A 22,226-nucleotide genomic window follows, 5' to 3' on the forward strand; every position below is an offset into this window, starting at 1 on the left:
CCACAGGCTGTAAAATGCCCAGATCTGGGTTAATATCTGAGTGGACTATATAATTAGATTGTGATATGGCTGAAGATTGATACTAATCACACAGTTATTGCAAAACCAAAAATCTGTAGCTAACATATTGAGACGTCAGTAAATAATCAAAACTGGTCTCAAAGAAATGAGGTAATAATAATTATCAATCTTATTCCCATTAGTCATAGACATAGAATTGGCCCCACTTGATAAAAAGTGTCCACGGAAGAGACCTTAAAACAAGATGGATTGACGACTTCAGCAAAATGTAGCACATTAGCATTTATGCTGCCTTTGCCTCTCCATTTTGTATACACGCAGGGTTTTAGGTCTACTTAGTGGAAATCTTACAACAGCCACACTTAATCTAGAGAAACCACTGCCAACATGCATTTTCTACTTCTACATCTGTCTGACTTCGGTTTTGCATAAGAACCATTATTCAACCTTTTTTTTGCTCTGTTTGAAAGTACCTTATTTTTCCCCCCTAAAACATAAAACTGAAAAATCTACCTCAATCTGTTGCTCGTTAATTGTGGCTGCTTGTAGGTGAACTACTGAACTTTACAACCTGTGTTCTATTTATAAGTTTTTTTAAAAAGTGTTTGCAGTTGCAGCAGTATCAATCTTTAGCTGCAGCACGAGTCCCATCTAGTGGTTAAACATGTTTTTTAATTTCCCTGCCCAGAATTTAGTTCTGTCAAGCCAGTGGTGGAAACAAGGTAAGTTAACCCCTCAATTTCATGGTGCCTTCGCTGCTATTTCTAAATGAGCCTCTGTTCCAATAATGTTGCAAAAGACAAATTGGAGAGGTTAGAAAGGAGAGGGAAGGGGAGTGGGGCAGTGGGTGTAAGACAGTGAAGAGCGAGGATAAGATTGAATGCTATGAGGTTGCCATTAATTGTGTGGCGCACGCATGCACGTGTGTGTGTGTGTGTGTGTGTGCATAAAGCTAGGAGAAAAATGCATTACAGCTTGTTTCAAGAGGTGAGTGGTTAGGTGGTTTAGAAGAATAGGAAGGCCTTGGGGACCAGAAAGGAGAAAAATCTGTGGTGCATTCTAACATCTTTATGGATCTTATACGTGCTTGTGAAGTGCATGTGGGCATAGCTATTGAACATATGAAGCATGATCTGTGCACCTGCAAGGAGAGTGCATTTGTATCATGCTCTATTTCAGGGGTGCATTTGAAAACATTGTAATGGGGATCCCTTCCTAAAACCAGTTTGAGTGGCTTCAAAGCAACATTTCTGTGAACAAAACCTGTGCATTCAAAAACTGTTGGAGATAAATAATGATTTTTGCCACAGTTCCTCTTTTTCCCTGCAATTTTTGGAAAAATCCACTGTACAATTGGGAATGGGGAGAGGAAGGAAGCCTTGTAGAGTACTGTGTGAGTCTGTAAGTGAAAAGCAAAATTGTGTAGGCTCAGCTTCTGTGTTACTCTAGATAGTAATGGGTGTGTTGGCATGAACATTAAATGACAAGTAGGAAAGTAAAGCAACACTCTTTCATTGGTCAGCTTGTGCCTGTTGTGTTTAGACACATGTTGTGCACAAAAGAGCACTGGCGTCCTCTGGTGGTCTTCAGAAAGCCACACAAAAACTCTACGGTGGGAAAAGTAATGAAAAGGAGAAACTAGCAGTTCTCATCATCATGTTTAACATACAGGGAAAACAGCAATTTGGAAAAACTGGGTGATTTAAAGATTAATTGAAGCTTGAAAACTAGACGATTTTGATGCTCTTTGAAAAGAATCGTATGACTCTTATATACGATATATCAGTGAAGTAAAGTAAAGAACTAAAAGACTGCAGTTACATGAAACTGAAAATGTTTTATCAAGCATATGCTGGAATTAATTCTTAATTCAAGAAAACAATCACGAGCTATAATAAAAAGTTCTTTAATTACTTTTATGAGAAAAGGGGTTGTTACATTCTTCAGGTCATTGAGGGAGAGATATGTTGGGATCCCCCAGTGTGATTCAAAAGGGGACTGTAAGACACTATGTGGATGTACCATATTCAAAGTGTTACATTCTGTGCAGAGACACAAGGAAACATGCAGCAGCATCACAATGAAAGAAATGAAACTCCTACTTTCCACAACTAAGACAGGATTTAGTGAATAACCACAATTACTGTATTTTTGGACTATAAGACGCACCAGGGTATAAGACGCACCAAGATTTTGAAGAGGTAAGTAAGAAAAAAAAAAAAGTTTTGCCTCTCCCCTCCCCCCCAGCAGGCTTCAGCAGGGCTGGGGGAAGGCAAAAACACCCGTTTTTGCAAAAAACAGGGAGAAAATGTCCTGGTTTTCACAAAACAGGCATTTTTGCTTCCCCACCAGCCCTGCTGAAGCCTACAGAGTGCTCCAGTTTAGCGAAGGGGTGGGGAGTCCCAATACATCATGTGACGACACCATGACGACACTGTCCAGGTTCCAAGTAACACCCCCAACGAAAGAAGACTCCAAGGCTTTGAAGTTCCTACAAGTTCCATTTTATTAGAGAGGTCACAATGGCACATTTGGGAAAATCTGAATCTGAGGGTTCAGGATTTTCCCACCCAAAAGAAAGTCAAAAGAGTCATCCCCTGCATCCACAAGTCCATCATATAGTCCAATCAATTCATCATCCCAACTGGAGACAACCCCGTCACTCTGATCCACGTGCAGGCCAAATGCTCTTGACTCCCAGAGAAACGAATGTTGTTATGGCTAATTTTCCACTACTCTGTTATTCCCCCATCCTGTTTTCCCAGGCACTAAATATGGCAGCCCTGAAGCTCCAACAAAAAAGATCGATTCCAGGGCTAGCACCCCTGGTCTAGAAGAAATAACTCAAGCTCAAGAAAGGAGGCAGGCAATGGGATCGTGTTTGCCTTTTAAGAACCTAGGTTTTGGATCCCATGTGAACACAAAGCAATAATGACCGGAAAGCACAAGAAACTTCCCTCATAAGCAAATATCCAAAACTCAAGATCCCCATGCTTGTTCAAGGATTTTCTCCCTGTGATTTTTCAAAGGGATGTGGGAGATCTAAACCAGTCAGCTTCTGCAACAGTCATGTTAGAAAAAATAGTCTAATCAAAGTAAAAGTGTAACTAAGCCTAAAAAAAAGAGAAACCTTGCTGAGCGAAAGAAGAGCGTAACTTTCTCTAAGGCAAACTTAAAAGGCAAACTTAAATCCTTCCTCGTGACATTTTTGAAGTTCCGAATGTCTATGGGTACTTGGACAAAGATTTATCCTTTTACCAATTCTAACAAGCTTAAAGAAAGAAACAAAAAGCATATCAATAAATAGACAGCTTATTCAACACGGAATTTGAAAGGAGTCCTTCAGGAATCTATGGTGGGATTGTTGCATTTTAATCTTTTATAAACGAATAGTAAGCCATGAGCTTGCAAGTTTTCAGACACTACTTAGAATGGTAGAAACCAGAAGTGACTGGAGTTCTAGAAGGCTGTCTTTAAACTAAGGGAATGGTGCATGCAGTTCCATGGAAATCTGAAGTGAACCATTCATATATATGTATGTCAGTGGTGGGTTCCGGATCCCGTTGCAACTAGTACGGTGCAACGGGGCCGGGCATCAACCACATGAACGTGCGCAGCACGCACATGCATTCTTACCGCCTATGATGCTCCAGCTGCTCGGCAGAGCGTTGCATGGATGCCTTACACTCCGTGCACGTGCGCAGAAGCCCTGAAAACCTCAAATACCAGTAAGGAGAATGGCCGGGTGGGTGGGCCCTCCGGAGCAAGCACCGGTATGCCCATACAGGGGCATACCGGTCGTAACCCACCATTGATGTATGTGTATATATGTGTATGTATGTGTGTGTGTGATGTCTGCCTTTGATGTGGGAGCCGAGTTCAAATCCTGATGGTACCTTACCAATAGAGGTCCTTGGGCTTCATCTGCCTACTTCAAATATGAGTGTGATATGAATTAGGAAAGTCATGCTGGCTCACTTCTCACAGCTTGAGAGCCACACATATCTCAGACTCAAAGCCCTGGAAGAATAAGTGGGTGTGCAGCCAACACCTGGAATGTCACTACTACTCCCTCCATTACAGAGCACTGCAGTTTATATGAGGTAAACTAGCCCTAGTCATTTGAGAGAAGCTTCATAGTATTACCACCCTCACTAAGCAGTTTACAGAGTCAGTCTATTGCCAGTATATTACCCCCAACAATCTGGGTCCTCATTTTACTGACCTCAGAAGGATGACTCAATCTTGAGCCAGTCAGGATTGAACTGCTGGCAGTTGGCCGAATTAGCTTGTGATACTGCATTCTAACCATTGAGCCAGTGGTGGGTTGCAGGCGGTATGCCCCTGTACGGGCGTACTGGTGCCTAGCCAGAGAACTGGGTACTGTTCTGGTACGATGCTCCAGATCGCCCACCCGCCCACCTGAGCTTCTTACCTGTATTTGAGCTCTTTGTCGCTTCTGCACATGTGCACAGAGCCTGCGCTCCACTGAGCAGCTGGAGCATCGCGGAGGCTTCGTAAGAGGTAAGGATGCATGCGCGCACTGCATGTGTTCATGTGGTGGGTGCCGGGCCCCGTTGCAACTGTACTGATTGCAACGGGATCCAGAACCCACCACTGCATTGCGCCACTACAACTGTTGTGAACCTGGAAATGCTTGGCCTCATAATCAAGAAAATAAGCATACCCCATCCCCAGAAAATGAACAGGCTAAAATCAAGACAACTCTGTCAGCTGGTGGAATTATTAAATAAAGTCTCACAACACATACTGCCAGGCTAAGGAAACCCAGAACCAAAAAGATACATAACCTGTCCTCCAAAGAACCAGGCAAGATGTACCCCCATCTGCAGAGCAGTAACACAGTAACAGCACAGCCACTAACAGCAGAAACTGAATAGGACTGGAAGAACATATGGGAGAAAGAGAACACATAACACAAAAAGAAAAATGGCTGGAGGATGTTGGTCACATTTGAAAGTGAGCAGTGAGCAGCGAGCAGCTACAGAAGAGAAGAGAGCAACCAGAATAATAATGGATCGTTCATGTTTTACCTGAAGAACAACTATTGTTTTGTAAATCATCATGATGCCAACTGGGGATAAGTATATGATTGTTCTGTGAGTGAGATGGGTTATCTCTAGATTTAATAAATAGTCTTTGATTTGATGGGGTATTCAGAGATATCTTTTGTAAAAATGTTAGTTTAAAAAAAACGCACAGTAGACCTGAAGATGCAGAATGAGGATGTCCAAGTGCTTTATTTACATTACACTTAAATAAATTTGCATAATAAATGCCTGAGTCCCTATCTCCCAGTCGTGTATCTATGTTTGAACAATGACTGACAAATCACGATTTCTTTGTTTATCGATTTTATTGGAAACAAAAACTGTTAACAAAGAAAAGTTTACCAATGTAGCTTAAATGAGCAACACAAAGACCGCCAAAGCTGCAGAAAGCATGGGAGATACAGGGGAGATGTATTTTATATACTATAGCACATTGGTACATTTAAACATTTTTATGGTTGCTTACAAATATTTCAAATGGATTCCCTCATTTTAACTACATGGAAGCCAGATAATTTAGTTGATCTCAAAGCTAAGGATTAGCAAAGTACTACCTATTAACAAAAGCTAAATCATGTTTTGTAGAACTAAGAAAAATGCAATTTCACAATTTAGCATTCATAAAATCACAATACATTAAGCTTTTACTTACCTTGACAACTGAATATTATCTTCCATTATATTTGACAATTTACTGCTTCCAATACTTCATGTACCTCTAACAATTACTCTTTTGTATTGGAAGTCATATAGAACAATATTCTTTGTATGCTATTAAAATAAAAACTTGGAGCTTCAGTAAGAGGGGCATGTTTTAAATTTTTAAGGGCATCCTCTACAAAATGACAGCGTTCTCATAAAATGGATTAAATATTTTCCTGAACTGCTGCATTGAAGATTCCTTTCTATTTGGAATATTATGAAAAATTTATTACCAGTCCAGAGCAAACTCAAAGTGGAAACACGCTTCTCAACCAAGAACTAATTTAAACTAGCCTTCCGAAATGTATCACAACTTAACCTGGTAACATTAAACATTTCTGAGATTTGCTATTTTGATATATAAATATTAGTGTAGTATAAGCAACTAATCATTCAAGATCAACATACTTTTCTGTGCACTATTAAACAGAGCTGCTATGTCCACCTTCAAATTTCACATTAGTAATTAACTTGGTGGCTTATTGGTTGCTAAGTACAAAACAATCTATGTGCAAAGCACAAAGGATTCTGAAAAGCAACACCACAGTCTAGGTCTTAAATTCATTGAATATACCAATGAGGAAAACACTCCCAATGTGTCCTACTTTATTCAGCAAGGCCTCAACACAGTGCATAGTACATTTGAGTAATTATAATTTGCCAATTTATTGGTTTGGTGTTTTTTTTTACCGTTTACAATTTACCTACCTACGTGCGCTCTTCAGATGTCTGTGCTCATTTGAGAACACCCCCATCCACAACTTATTTAAGCTTGTAGAAAATTTGATTTGGAAATTAAACATTTATACATTTCTCAAATATCTTTTAAGTACAGCTTTCAGCAGAACTTGACCTGGAGCGAGACCTCTTCTTTGGCGGAGGAGATGGAGAGGAATTCTGCGTGCCAGAGTGGTTTTTTTTCAGAGCTTTTTCTTTCAGGTGTACGGCTTCGAGAGCTCCTTTTTTCCGGGGTGCGGCTTTTAGAACGAGACTTGCTGGTTGACTTAGAGGATCTTGCAGATCTTGACTTGCTGCGAGACCTGAATAACTTCGAGAACGAGACCGGCTCCTAATAATATTCAGCCATTAGTTTTCATTGTGTGACACTCTATAAGTGGTCTTCCTATTCACCAAATATGCTTGCATGCAATTTTGCATGTCTATTATCATAGAATGCATATCACATAGATGTCTGAAGATCTTAGTCTTTATAAAGAACTTTCTTTACAGTTTATCTCTTTCCAGTAACACATTTATAGAAAATCCTGAAAAAGCAAGCTTCTCTTTTGATTTCTCTTTCAACTTCACTGGAATTATTGCTTCTTGAAGCACCAAGAATATGCTCCTCAGCTCATAGCCAATGTCTCTTCCCTAGTCTATTTCCCAATGATTTCACATTTGGATTTCAATTTCAACATAGAGCACAATACACTCACCAGTATTTAAAATAAAAATAATTTTGAAATGCTTTGTTCTGCAACCTTAGCACAATTCAGTAAATCTATTCATTTATCCATTAACAGTAATTGCTCTGCCCTATACAGTCCATATGCAACCCCAGCCCTAGTTAAAAATCAAGTAGAAATTCCACAATTTAAGAGGGGGAAAGGAAATGTTTCCTTCCCTTAAACCTTGGCATAGAGTGTTTATTTAAAATTGGTAGAGTTAGAGTTTTTTATTTAGAGTTTTATTTCATTTGTATGCCGCCCTTTTCCCTAAGGGGACTCAGGGCGGCTCACAACTCAAAAAGGGAAGGGGGGATACAGACAGTTTAACAGCAACACAAAACAATACATAGTTAAAAAGCGCAACAATCATACCATTCGAGATAGGGGCAGCGAATCTTTAGCCCCAGGCCTGTCCGAACAGCCAGGTTTTAAGGGCTATGTGGAAGGCCTGGAGGGTGGTGAGGGTATGAATCTCCACGGGGAGTTCGTTCCAGAGGGTCAGAGCAGCCACAGAGAAGGCTCTCCTCCGGGTAGTCGCCAGTCGACACTGGCCGGCGGATGGAGCCAATACAAATATTATAATTTACTCTGGGTGGCTTACAAATGATTGGAGCAGCAGCAAATTCAATTGCTTTCATTTGTATTATATGGGTTATTTTCTATCCTAGGTTTTTGAACAATACATTCACTATGACTGACCTCTCTCTCTCTTTCTTGTAGGTTCTGCCGTACTTACCTTAACTATGCACAAATGATGGTACCTGAACTGTGAAATGGAGCCTCTAGAGCAGTGATGATGAACCTCTTCAGCAGCGAGTGCTCAAAACAGAACACACACACCAGAAACCCAAATATACACACCAGCCAGCTGGTCTTCAGGTTTCTGGTGTGCGCAAAGAGAAGCTGGTCGGTCTGAATGCACGTTCCCACAGAGAGGGCTTTGCGTGCCACCTTTGGCATGCGTGCCATAGATTTGCCATCATGGCTCTAGAGGATATGTGCAAATCTGCTACTAGTATCAAATGACAGAAAAGTTATGCTTTGATAGAAAAATTTGGGGATACAATGCTGTTTCTGCAACATTCTCTGAATTATCATATAAATATTCCAAATTATTTTATTATCAGTCATATTATATTTTTATCTAACAAAATACCTGCGCCTTTTGCGATCTTCAATTAGTTTAATTCTACGTCCATTCAATTCACTTCCATCCAATTTATCCATTGCACTCTTCATGTCACTGGATGATGCAAACTCTACCACTCTGTTGATTCATTAGCAAAATCACAATAAACATTATTAGTGGTGATAAAAGTATATTACATTTCTTCTTTCACAGAATTATAAATACATTACTGGTTACCTTAGTTTTTCCCAAAACGTATAACCAAATGTCAATATTACAGTAACTCCAATACCCAAGCCTAAAGTTATTACAATTTCAGTACATAACACTGAAGTATTTTCTCTGTATGTTCTTTAGAACGTCTTCATGGAAAGTTTTCTGTTTCTAGCAAATGATTGTGTAGGAAACAATTTTTAAACAGAGATGAAAAGTAGTAGTTTCTCTCTGTTGTTTTTGACTGATTCTATATATAATACAAATAGTTAACAGATTTTTGAGTTTTCTAGTTAATAACATTCAGAAAAATTCCATGATCCCAATAGATAGGATAGAGATCTAAATCTGAATAACTCTGCTGATTCTGGAATCTGATTTTAATAGCAGCATTTTCAGTTATATTCTGGAACAAAGTTGTCTGTTAGACAGTATGGTGGAAGGTCTGGTGTTTAAAGCCCGCTCAGCCTCAGTAGATGCAAAATTTCAACTTACCCTTCATTTGGATTGTTTCTGTGAGCATCCACAAAAGTAACTTCCCCAGCTTTCCTCATGAAGTCTTTCAAATCCTGCAGTAAGAGTGATAGTGCAGGTTAGGAAATGAGTGTAAGATTCAAGATGCATTGTTAAACAGGACTTAATAATTAACAAACTATAGCAAACTGTCATATGCTATAACTATGAGAAAAATTAAACTAATCTGTATAGTTAAGATATACCTTCTATAATGCCTAAAGTATATATAACATGTATTTTAACTATGAACATATGTATGGTGTTATTAAATGCAAGCACTTGATTGCCTGAAATCTCAGTTCACTTGTATATTCAAGGTTTGCCTAGAAACATTCTATGTCCCAGTCTATAAAAATTAAACACAAATGTCTTTATTAAGTTAATGCTAAGATTCTGTCACAACCTGTCAAAAGATAGTATTAAATTTTGTATGGCTTTTGTCAGTCCGTGCCACAACCTTAGTGTTATTTTAACAGAGACTTGCATTTAATGTAACTGAGACGGTGTTTATTTTGCAATGCTATGTAACTAAGCGTTAAAGGCGTTTTTAAAAAGTCGTTTATGCATTATTTCTTAATTTTTACAAAATGTCCCAATAATAGCTGACATTTTATAGCCAGAGGCTACTTACCATAACATACCACAAGTGGTCAGATGATATAAGCAGGTAACCTTAAGCAAACAGTCGCTTGTCCAATAATTGCCTAGCAGTTCAAGAGGAACTCCCTTACATGGGAGGGGCAGAGGAATGGACCATAGCAATGTGCTTCAGGGGAAGATACCAAAGACCCTGAAAGCATTGGAAAGTCTCCGGAAGTGGCTCTAGAACCTGAGGTTGACCTGTGCTAGCCAATCGAGTTGTGAGCCAACCAAGGTCTACATCGCCATGATAGCTGTAACATGGGTACCAAAGGGAAAACTCAGAACAGGCCAAGCCCTAGAAATTCAGCCACTAGGAACCCCAACCTCTTGGGTTCTTTCTCCTCCACACAAGAGAAACGAGGGCTAACCCAAAGCAAGGCTGTTAAAAGAGGTTCAAAATGAACTTGGTTAGAGTATATTTGTGAAAAAAATATACAAACAGAAAGCCTAAAGTTGAACTAGATTACAGGATACCTCAAATTATATAGTGTTTAATAAAGTTCTGCTCAGATTTTACAAACTAGCATGTGAATCGAACAGTTTAAACACCTGAGCCTTCATCCTAACACAAAACAAACTTGAAGAGCAGACATTCTTTCAAAGAAGGATTCAATTATAGTATACTAAATAATCCAGTCAAAATTCCCAATAATGATTTTTTTAACAATAGAGGAACTTTGAAATCAGGATAGGAGCAATTAGTATACACTTGAAAGAATCCTCTCAATATAAAACTTATAACACATAATGCAGTATGATGGTAACAATAATTCAAATGATTTTATTATAGTAAAAGGTGTATTTAAACAACCCTTGCATAATTTTTACTTCATTAACTATGAAATAAGATAAGACACTCATTTATCTATAAACCTGTTTATATCCTATTTCAAATTTGATTACTTGGTGTGAAATTTAATTAAGCTTAATGTTAAATTTGCTCTACATATTTCAATGTCACAAGACATTCAATTATTTCTCTTTAGAAATTAGAAGGAAAATTGAAACAACTCTATATTAACACCTTTATTTCAAAGTATTTTTAATTTTTTCATCCTAGTTTAGTAGAAAAAATTTAAAGGGGGGGGAATAAATTATATCAGCATACATACACATACACCTTAGGAGTTACAAGCATCTGGATTTTTAAAGCATAGATCAGTGGGAAACTAATACCTTTAAACTTAACATCTTAAAATTCTTAAGATAGAATCTAAAAGTTAGAATCCTTTAAATGCTAGCTAAATTCAAGATATTTTACTGAATTTGTGAACTTAAGTAAAGCCTTGCCTCAGGCACAATTGATGACTTCTGTTAGCAAGGCTCAAGTCCTGGCTTTATGTCCCTTGTTAGTCACATCAAATAAACACAATTAAGTAGCCCTCCCACTCAAATTAAACAGGAGGGAAAGTGATTGATTTCAAAGGACTATGAAACTTAACTTGTGTTAAGAGTTACCCCAGGATTTTTCCTCTTCCAATTATAATTCCTGAGATCTTACAAAGTGTATCTTATGACAATCTCATACTATATTCTGTTACCTTTTAATTAGGAAAATAGAAAAGTAGGTGGTTGCTATTCAGTCTCTCCTGTTTCAAAGGAAATTAAGCTAGGCAAACAAGCTAATTAAGAATGGGGATGGATGCATTATGATAAATATGTTTTTCTTTCTGCCAGTAGCAGGCAGAGACTAACATTTATCAGGTTAAAACGTCTACTTATTTCAAACACACTATGAACTCTGAGCACTAACTGACATCAAGTAAATAATATCTGCAATAATTTAGTGTTTCTTATACAATTGATAATTTCATCTAAATCAAAACTTTTAATACCTAGCTGCTTGTATCATGGAAGCAAAATAGATTTGAACAGAAAATCACATAGTTTAAAAGCAAGGACATTTTTAGAAGTTGTTTACAAAGAAGAACCACATGGATCCCATCTATAATTAGCTGTTAAGGTGTGGATCACTCACAAATGGGGAGAATGGCATACACTTAACCTGACAAAGTGATTGTTGTGGTTTTTGCATGCATTTCAGCAAAAGTATACAGTGTTTGATGTTGCTCAGTGAAAACTCACATTAACTGCTTCATACACTTTTTCTCTCCACAGGTAACCAAGAACTAATAGGATTTTTAAAGATATGAATACTGGCTCATAATAAATAAATACATACACACACAATCTCTATGTGTGTTTGTACACATATAAATACACATACACAAAGTCCCAGAGGAATCATACTAGGTGTGACTGAACAAAACTGCCAGAATATGGTTGTTAGTCATAAATAACCTAGTGGGTTTACCCAAGGTTTATTTGTCTTGTGTTTTCCTGCTTTCACTATAAAAATACATAGAAAGGCATTTAGAAACCATCATGCCCGGAATAGCAAACAAAACATGCATACATTTCAGAAAATGAATTGTGAAACAAATTTTCTCTGGCTAAAATGTCAAAAAGACAACATGCTAAGTAGTAAAAGTAAATATTTCCCCTGTACAGTTGTGTCTGACTCTAGGGGGTGGTACTTAGCCCTGTTTTTTAGCTGAGGGGCCTGTGTTCAAAGACATTTCTGGTCATGTGGCCAGCATGACTGCACACTGAGGCAATGGAATGCTGTTCTCACCAAAGTAATACCTATTTATCTGCTCGTATTTTCATGGTTTCAAACTGCAAGGTGGGCAGAAGCTGGGGCAGGAATGGGAGCTAACCCCATTATGCAGTACTTGAGTCTTGAACTGCCAACCTTCTGTTTGACAATGCCCCCTATGGCTAAGTAGTATGAACAACTAATTGAACCTGGTATTTGACAGGTGACTAAATGGGAGGAGCAAAGAGGCTTTCTTCGGGACTAAAATAATGGAAGGATACCTCTTGTAGTTAAATGTTACAAGTCATAGAATGCTGAATTTCAGATGCTGTGGTAACATAAATTAAAGGCTGTTAGCTTCATTCCCTATTTATATACATGCTAATGGATGTGTACTGGAAATCAAATGCTGGGCTAAGTAGGTGCTAAGCAGCATTCTTCTATTTCAAAATATTGCCACTGGAAGCCTCATCATCACAGTTCTTTCCACCTGGGTTTTTATAAGACATTACATACTTAAATTCTAAGCCATTTTTCTCTTCAGATATTTTATTTTTTCTGCATCAGGTCTGTTAGCCTGTAAATCATTTTGGCAAGGGTTGCAGATTATGTGCTTGCTGTAAAAGATACAAGATAACTTTTTTCAAACTACTCACTTTCCCCTGAATTATAAGAGGGCTATGTTGCTGAATGTAATCTCTATAAGACAAGTTTCATATTCATGTCAGAAGATTGACATGTCATAAGAGATGATACTGCAAACCTGGAAGATCAGAGATACACCAATTAAAGAAAATGTTTTTAATTTTGGACAGTGTGCTCCCCAAAATAGTCCAAATTCCAATCTTCCTGGTTTCTCCCATGTGAATTTATCATATTAGAGCACATGTAGCATGTTATGCTACTCAATCAATACATCTGTTCTCCTCCAAATACTATGACCCTATCTCTGTTGATCTAAAATTATTGGGCAATATATTAAATTGCTAAAATCAGTCTCTTGACAGCTTTCCAGTTCATACTTGTGCAATTGTAATAAATCTTGATGTAACATGTTGGTTTAGTAAATTTCAGATGAATCCAAGAAACTCTGTTGATATGTTATATATTCCATGCACAAAATCTTATTTTTATGTATTAAATCCCATCTGCCACATTACAGATGTATAAAATCCCAATGCATTTAATATATTTTTTATTTTAATAGATACCCTTTTCCCCATTAGTCTGTTAAACTAAGGGTTTAGTTTATTTCCAAACTTTTATTGTTCTTCCTTCCTTGAAAATCCTATTTAAAGAACAGATATTGAAATTTATAGTATGAAAAATAATCAAAATGTTTCAAGGCAGAATTTTTATTGAAAACCACCAAAAGTCATTTAAGTGAGACTGACAGTGTAGAAATTTGATTGCTGTCTCAATCATTTTTGTACACTTATGCAAAAAGGACATAAAATGAAGTTCAATAAAAATGATGGCCATATAATATCATGTCGAAAATATATTGTTATATATTCTTCATACAGACAAAAATATATATTCTTCATATAGACAAAAATTATAGAAATTTTGGATAAAAACTAAACAGAATTGGTTAAAGAGCTGTGACGGTGAAGTGGTTAGAACACAGTATTGCAGGCTAACTGCCCACAGCCAGTAGTTCAATCCTTACCAGCTCAAGGTTGATTCAGCCTTCCATCCTTCTGAGGTCAATAAAATGAGGACCCAGATTATTGGGGGCAATATGTTGACTCTGTAACCGCTTAAAGGGGGCTGTAAAACTATGAAGCGGTATATAAGTCTAAGCACTATTGCTATAAAATATAATAGATTTACAATTTACTGACTTTTCTTATTTCTGCCCCATCTATTCTTTCAATCTAGCATAATGCAGAGATCTTTTTAAAAAAATCTGGAAATGTATACTTTTTTTATACACTGACAACAGAATTTATGCTGTAAGAAGCACATACGGAAATAATAGGTTGGAGAAGAATGGCTTGGTAACCTGAATGCTAATTTTAAAAACTGAATGGTAGAATGAAATGTAACATTCTATAATTGTTTCCAAAATTGTTGAGGGGGATATATGTTTGCTAAAAAATAGTTTGAAGTTATTCAAAACAAGTGCTAAGGGCCAAAACAATCTCATTAGTAATACACCAACTCAAGGACACATTAGAGAAAAACAAACTTGTGGTCTAAACTTTCACTCCCAAATGAATATCCAAAAACAACCCCAAACGTTTGTTTCACTGACAATACTTATGCCCAATACATGCACAAATTGGATATTAAAATCATGTTAGCTACTCACTGTAAGCCACAAGTCCCTTTCAGAATACAGATAACATAATGCACGAAACTTCCTGCATTAGAACATAAACACAATACTTTTAAACAGGTTGAATAATTCTGTTCATTCTATTGAAGCCAGATATAAAATTGGAAACAATCTGCAGCTTTATCACTCAATGAGGCCAGCCTTTTATTTATTATATGGATGCTTAAGCATTGAGAGCTTTTTTTCCTGACAATCTTATGAGGTGAAGATTTCATTTGTCCAAGAAACACTAATTAGCAGTTTTAAAATATAAGCAGGTTTGCCTGTTGGTAATGCAAATGAAAGAAATTTAAGCTCCTACTTTAAAAACATAACTGTATTTAAAGTAAGTACCAACTCACCTGCCAGCTGACCCGTGAAGAAAGATTCTCAACTATAGTCTGTGTTCAGTACGAAGAGGGTGACCATACTGACTACAAATGGAAAACATTTCCTGTTATTCTATAACTAAATTTCCAGCAGAAAATTTAAACACTTTCTATTTTGTCAGATTTTATCTCTTCAAAAAATTTCTAAGAAATATGGCTACTCTGTATTTAAATAATGTATTTAAAGAATAGCAGAGTTGTTGCTAGTTTACATTATGAAAGCAAGCAGAACTACTTATGACTGCCAACTTCCCAGTTATGTGATTGCATTTTGGATAATTGAAATGGCTCACATTTACGACCGGTTGCAGGGGCCCTACAATCACATCACTGTGGTTAGCAACATTTTGCTAGTTTCCAGCAAAAAAAAAAAAAGCATATTCAGAAAACTTGAAGTACTTAATGGTCACATGATTTATTTACAACCACATGATTCAATTTGCAATCATTACAACTGTCAAAATCAAATCTGTCACATGGGGCCTCAACTTATGACTACAAGAACTTGCAACCAAAATTATGGGCTTATAAATCTACAATGTAGAACATTTCAGTATAGGTAGTCCTCAGGTTACAACCACAATTGACACCAACATTTATGTTGCTAAGTGAAACATTTGTTAAGTAAGTCTGCGCCATTTTACGACTTTTCTTGCACACTGTTAAGTGAATAATTGCATTTGGTAAAGTTAATAACATGGTTAAGTGAATCTGGTTTCCCCACTGACTTTGCTTGTCAGAAGTTTACAAAAGCTGATCACAATCCCAGGACACTGCAACCATCATAAGTATGAACACTTGCCATGCATTTGAGTTTTGATCATGTGACCATGAGGATGCTGCAAAGGTAAATGTAAAAAACTGTCATGTCAGTTTTTCAGTGTCGTTGTAACTTTGAACGGTCACTAAATGAACCGTTGTAAGTCGAGGACTACTGTACTGAAAGCTTCCATATTGAAAGATATCACCTAATACAACAATTTCCAAGGAATTTATACCTTTGGCACAAATAATGAATGCATATGAATAAATCAGACCCGAGAGGATAAGGTTGTGGGTTATATGTGCTTTTCAATAAGCTGCAGTAAGCTCAGGAACTACTGAATTCATTGACATTACAACAGCTCTGCTACTACAAGAACTGCTGGCTGGTTGCCATCAAACCCCAAGGTGTTATAAGAGAAGTGTTTGAATAATTGAAGCCTCCACATTTGTTTATTCAGTCAGTGATCGCTTTGTCATATCACAACAAATGCAACAATCAACATTTTTTGGGAGAATTAAAGAAGAGGCAATTTAGTTGCACACAATTTAATTTGCATACCTCTAAATGCCCCCTTTTTCAGAATATCCAGATCTTCAGAGCATTTAAACAGAAGTTTCAGAATCCCCCAACTGGCAGGCTGAGGCATTGGAAATAGTAGTCTCTTCTTGTCTGGCACTATCTGTCATGAACGTTACTACCATGCCAGATACCCATGAAAATCAGTCACATATCCTACTTTAAAAGTTCATTTTTAGCCTGGACCTTGGATCATTCCTACTGCAGCAATAGCACTGCATTAAAAAAAAGAGAAGCTGAACAGGACATTTCAATATGCAAAAGTACAAATTCTCAATGTTTTGTACTTGTGGATGGCAAGAAATTTGCCTCAGAATGTAATGCAAAAATACAAATGTTATATGACTTAGAATAACTTTATTGTCACTTTGAATGTACACTATTAGGCATACATTAAAATGAAATTTTGTTATATTTTATATAACCATAAATACAAGGGTCTGAATATGTACTAGCTACTTCCAGTAATCATTTATATCAGAGAATCTGAGAAACATGAGTTATTTTTAAAGATACTATCAAATATGTGTCACAAATATAATTCTTCAATAGCTCCTATACGTTTCAAAAGAAGCATTACTTAAGAGCTCAAATTTCAGTTTCACTATAAAGTGTGATAGCCCTAGGATACTGCTAGCTTTTACAGCTATATTTTTCAACGATAGCCCAGCTGCCCTGCAACTTAAAATTACAGACAACCAGGGCACAATACAGCTTAAAATAGCCATCCTATTCAAAGATGCTCATACAAGAACAAGCTTTACAGATTTAAATTTAAACTTTATGAAACCCAAATTATAAACCTTTCCTTTCGAGACTGAGTAGAAACTGAGAATTTGTAGAAGCAATTATGTGCAATCTGAAAACACTTCAGACGGTTACAAGCAGTAGCAGTAACCTCTCTTTTCAGTGTTTAAATTATTTGAACCTAGCATCTTCAACCAATAAAGTGCATATATCAAAATTGTTTGCAATTACATTAGCATGGAGTTACAAAAATAAAAAAAAGATGATTTTATTGCCTTACTGGAAAAGTATCTTAAAATGTATATAGAAATATCAACTATATAACAATCCTGAATCTAAGGACTGAGATATTTTAAAACCACATGTGACAGTGCAGTAAACAAAATGTCCTTCTTACCTAGATCCACCCCCATAGGACTGGTAATAATTGAATCGTTGTGGGTATCTGCCCCTACCCCCTCTCCGGGCTCTGGCATGTTCAATTGTAACCCTATTAAAAAATAAATAAGTTCAGTATTTCAGCCTTTCTCTAGTGGAAAGGAATATATTAAACAGCAAAATATGATGGTGATAATTTTGAACAAACTTAAGAACAAAAGCAAATTCTTCTTAACTCAGATCATTACAATCAAGAAAATCTCTCACTGCCTAAATTAAGGTCTTCAGACATTTATAATTGAAAAGTAAAAAGATACCAGTATGTAAGATGACTAAACGATGTGCATTCATTTCTACAGCATTTTTTTAGTTAGGACTTGGCCAAGAAATTAGCTGAAAAGCCAATTTTGTAAACAGCATATTACTCCCCACCAACTTTTACGTCAAGGTGTACACAGAGGACCTGGGGGCAGGGAAGATTCTCTACTGTCTGTTAAAGAATAAAGATGATTCAGTAGGAAGACATTCTTGATGTTTCTTAATTTACCAAGTTTCTGCATAAGTGAATCCCATTTAGGTTTAAGGAGTTCTAGGGGGTACCTCTAAGATATGAAGTTCTCTGTATCAGAGAAGTCATGCATCTTTGATATAAATCAATGCTTTTGGACTACTTCAGAAAACTGAATATTTTGTTACAAATACACTATGTGTTTGTCTCAAATATAATCCGAAATTCTGCCTATGACACTTTGTTCATTCTCTTTCATTAATCCTCTGATTTAAGACTTTATGTTTCAAAATTACTTCAGATTGCTTTTACCCATTCCAAAAGAGTTTTTAAAAGTATCTTTTAATTCTCAAATATTACTCCATAATTTCTGTGCAAATTTAATTGATGCTAGTAAACATACTGTATAATAGTGCATTTGGGATTTTTTTCCGTATGAATTGGCATACATGGCGTTGTCCCTTTTTATTCTATCCTCACAATAACCCCAAAGTACATTAGAATGCAACAGAAAAGTCAGATTTGCAATTGTACTGTCATATGACTTGAGAATAAACAGTACCTTTCATTACACAGCTCTTTGCCATTCAATTCATAAACTGCATCATCTGCATCTCTGTGATCCTCAAATTCCTAGAAAAGCAAAATAATGAAACAAGTATAATATTTTTGCTATTAAAAATTCTATCAGCTATTGCTCTAGTTATGATTGGAGCTATAATTTAAAATTGCCTAACCCTGATTTTAATTCCTGAGATAATTTTTATCCATTGCATTATATCAGATGTGGAGAACTCATGTTCTCATTATGCTCACAATTTTTAGCATTCCTCCCTATTGGTATAAATGTATGAGCCTGTTACAGGTAGTCCTTACTTATTGACTACTTCATTTAATGAAGTAAAGATTAAAAAAAACTTTGCCACCAATCGTAACATTTACAACTGTTAAGAGTGTCATACATGTGTTCATTGCTATTGGCTTGCGACAAGCAAAGTTAATAGAGAAGGCAGAAGTAAAATCATACGTCATGTGATTTTTCATTTAGTGACCAAAGGGGAACTGAAGAACTGTCATAGTTACATGTTTTTTCTGCTTAGCAATCTAATTGACCCAATTGTGGTCACTACGTAAGGGCTACCTGCATAAGATATAGTTCAGAAAAACATAAATATACAGGCTCTTCATGATTGATCCAGACTGTGCTATCCTTTTATATGAATATATATTCAGGAGTGAGAGATGATGGAACATGCAGTTCCACAAAACTGGTGATCACCAGGACTGAGAAAGCTGCTACAGTGATTTAAAAAAAAATCTATTCATTATAAGTAAATAAAACAAATATACCTTATTTATATGTATATTGTTAGGTAAGTTCCCCGTTGGGAGCTTACCTAACCCAACCGTTAGATTATATTCCTAACATATCTTGAATATGCAAGGATTTCACACCAAAAGATTGGAAATTAAATTATAAGGAACTACTAAATCCTGCATTTTTTCTTACTAGAATGTTTGAAAATCTGTAAAAATATTGGCATTGTCCTGTGGGCCTACTGACATTTCACCAGTAAATGTCTCTTCATAATATTGAAATAAATTTTCAAATACTCAAATAAAAGTCATTAATAGAATTTCATAATATAATTTTAACCAACTTTTCATGTTAGGGTTTTATATAAATGGTGACCAAAAGCTAGAAGTTATTTAAAGTTACAATTACTTGCAGCCTCCATAAACATGGAAGACTAAATGTTCTCTGTTGCTTGGAAGAAAGATAAACAACTGCTCAATTTGCCCATTTTCTTCTCCTTTCAGGGATGAGAGAAATTATATGACATTCCCAACATTAATCATTCACTTTTATTTCTCTGATAAGCTGCAATAATATTCAGCAAGACAGCCTACACTGGTTGGTGTAGGCTGGTTAGCAGAAAAGACAAGTCCATATGAGTTTGCTTGTTAAAAATATTACTAACAATTTATTAAATTTTCTTTTTCAGTTAAAAGTGGGACAGGTATGCACTCCTATCAGTATTGTATTCTTTATTTTTTTGAAGCGTGTTGGGTTTCTTTCTAGTTTATCTCCATTTTTGAACAACAATATTATGAAGCAAAACTGTCCAGGAAATACAATTATGGAGACTCTCCTACTTCTTTTCTAGTTCATATTTCCTAAGAAAAACAGTGCAGCACTAATGTCTATTCTTTCTCATTTCTTAAAAAGGGTTTACTGGAGAGGCATGTATGGAAGCCCTGGAATGAAAAAATAGTTACAAAAGAAAAAAGAATATCTGTAGCTCAGGGTTGAACTATGGAGTCCTTGGTGCTCTCAGAGTTTAATTATTTGCCCGCAGACATTAAATTATCCATTAGGTAACATCTAGTGATGTCGGGCTGCTCCCTGTTTATATACATTAGCTTGCCCTGCCAGTGTTGAGGGTGGTAATTCCATGATTAGGTATTGTTTCCAGCCTGATTGTTCCTATATTCTTGAATTAAAAAGCTAAGGCTACAATGAGAGACTTATATGAGCAAGTAACAACACAGATTACACTCTAAGGGGATGTTGCAGATACTAACTGTAAATAAAAGCAGGTATAAAAGCAAACACATATATAGTACATCACCACATGCACTATATGTGCATCACATGACATTGTTCCAGTAGCTGCCTAAACAGAAATATATCTGAAAAATATACTTACCACAAAACCAAAGCCATTTTTGAGATTAATCTCACGTATACGGCCATATCCTTTGAAAAATTTCTCTACGTCTCGTTCCCGAGCATGGGGGCTTAAACGTCCAACAAAGACACGACAGCCACTCATTCTATTCCAAGCTGCAAAAATAAAGTTCAGGAATTCTTGTTAAAACTGCTTCTTAATAAATCCAAGGTCAAGGGGGGGGGGGGTATTTTAAACCATGTTTTTATTTTCTTTCTTTTCTCCATCTCTGTAAAAATTCAGATAAGAATATCAAGTTGGAAGGGACTTTCTTAGAGATCCTCTGGTCCAATCCCCCTCCTCAGGCAGAAAGCCCTACCCCATTTCAGACAAAAAGGTTGCCCAATCTCTTAAAAACTTCCAGTGTTGGAGCATCCACAACTTCTGGAGGCAAAAATTGTCCCACTGATTGTTTACTTGTCAGGAAATTCCCTGGATATTTTTCCTGGAACCTGGATGCAATGTTGTCAAAAACACATCTGATGAACCAACAAATGAGCTACCAACTCTAATGAAAATAGATTGTGGCTTTCTATTCTTACCCCAATTGCTACTAGCATGGACATCTTTCCAGGTTTACATATAGCCCTTGGATCACTCTGGTAAGCGCCTCCAAAATAAACAGGGCAGTTCGAAAACCATCCTAACGCCATTTAAGTAAACACACTCCGATGGCCGATTCCTACAAGACCAGGTAGTCACTAAAAAAAACAAAACCCATGACCCCTTCAGAAGGAGCTCTCAAGGCTGTGGAAAAATAGCGACAAATGGGGTTTTCTTTCTTTTTTTTAAAATAAAGACATTGCTTAGACAAGAGAAAATACAAGCGTTCAAAGAGGAGAAATAATAGAGGTCATTAAAAATCACCTCTGCTTTCGCCCCCTTCTCAAGAGTTCCTCTTCAACAGAACTGGACGTTAATCGGTTTAGTTTTAGAGAGGCAGGAGATCCGGGGTGCAGAACTTTGGAGGAAAGCAACACCGGCCGGAGGAGGAAACGAGGAAGCTCAAGAAAGGAAATGGGGGGAGGGGGGAGAGAAAAGAGAAACTTAACGGCAACAATGACGGAGGCGGAGAGGAGAGGCTGCTGGGAGGGGAAGCTAAGGAAGCGAAGGCTGAACCAACCGATAAGGGGAAAACGGCCCAGGCTAGGCTGAGCTTCAGCCTCAAAGCCACCTGCCGCCTTACGGAGCCATTTGAAATCGCCACCCCACAAGTTTTTTGCCGACTCACCTTCGTTTCCGCCTCCGCTCTACAGCCTGAAAGGAGACCCGACACTCACGGCAATGGCAGAGCGTTTTCAGGAAACTCGTTTCGGCCGTGCGGAACCGCAACGTTCACTTCAGTCCGCCAGATAAAATGGCGGCGCTACTTCCCTTAAGAGGAGCGGCAACGAGGCAACGGCGCCTGCGCAGATTCTTTTACGCTCCAACCCGCTGGCGGACTGCGATTCCCAGACTTCCGCGC

General features: G+C 37.1%; 1 protein-coding gene and 1 long non-coding RNA gene across 4 annotated transcripts in view; one reads left to right on the forward strand and one right to left on the reverse strand.

Annotated features, from left to right (window-relative positions):
• LOC116515640 overlaps window positions 1-8,363 on the forward strand; it is a 59,469-nt gene extending 51,106 nt beyond the window's left edge. For all 3 annotated transcript variants that reach the window (XR_004256269.1, XR_004256270.1, XR_004256268.1), the window contains one exon: window positions 7,964-8,363. This is a non-coding gene — a long non-coding RNA (uncharacterized LOC116515640). The remainder of the gene's footprint in view (window positions 1-7,963) is intronic.
• On the reverse strand, window positions 5,865-22,157 carry LOC116515633 (serine/arginine-rich splicing factor 5-like). The gene is given in 10 exon segments (XM_032227765.1): window positions 5,865-6,834; window positions 6,837-6,864; window positions 8,400-8,510; window positions 9,081-9,154; window positions 15,028-15,065; window positions 15,068-15,099; window positions 17,541-17,633; window positions 18,592-18,662; window positions 20,741-20,877; window positions 21,993-22,157. Coding segments are annotated over 9 exon segments (774 nt in total). The 5' UTR covers window positions 20,867-20,877; window positions 21,993-22,157; the 3' UTR covers window positions 5,865-6,633.
• Between the last annotated feature and the right edge of the window lie 69 nt (window positions 22,158-22,226).

This window comes from Thamnophis elegans, chromosome 1 (assembly GCF_009769535.1).
Source record: "Thamnophis elegans isolate rThaEle1 chromosome 1, rThaEle1.pri, whole genome shotgun sequence".
NCBI classification, from domain to species: domain Eukaryota; kingdom Metazoa; phylum Chordata; class Lepidosauria; order Squamata; family Colubridae; genus Thamnophis; species Thamnophis elegans.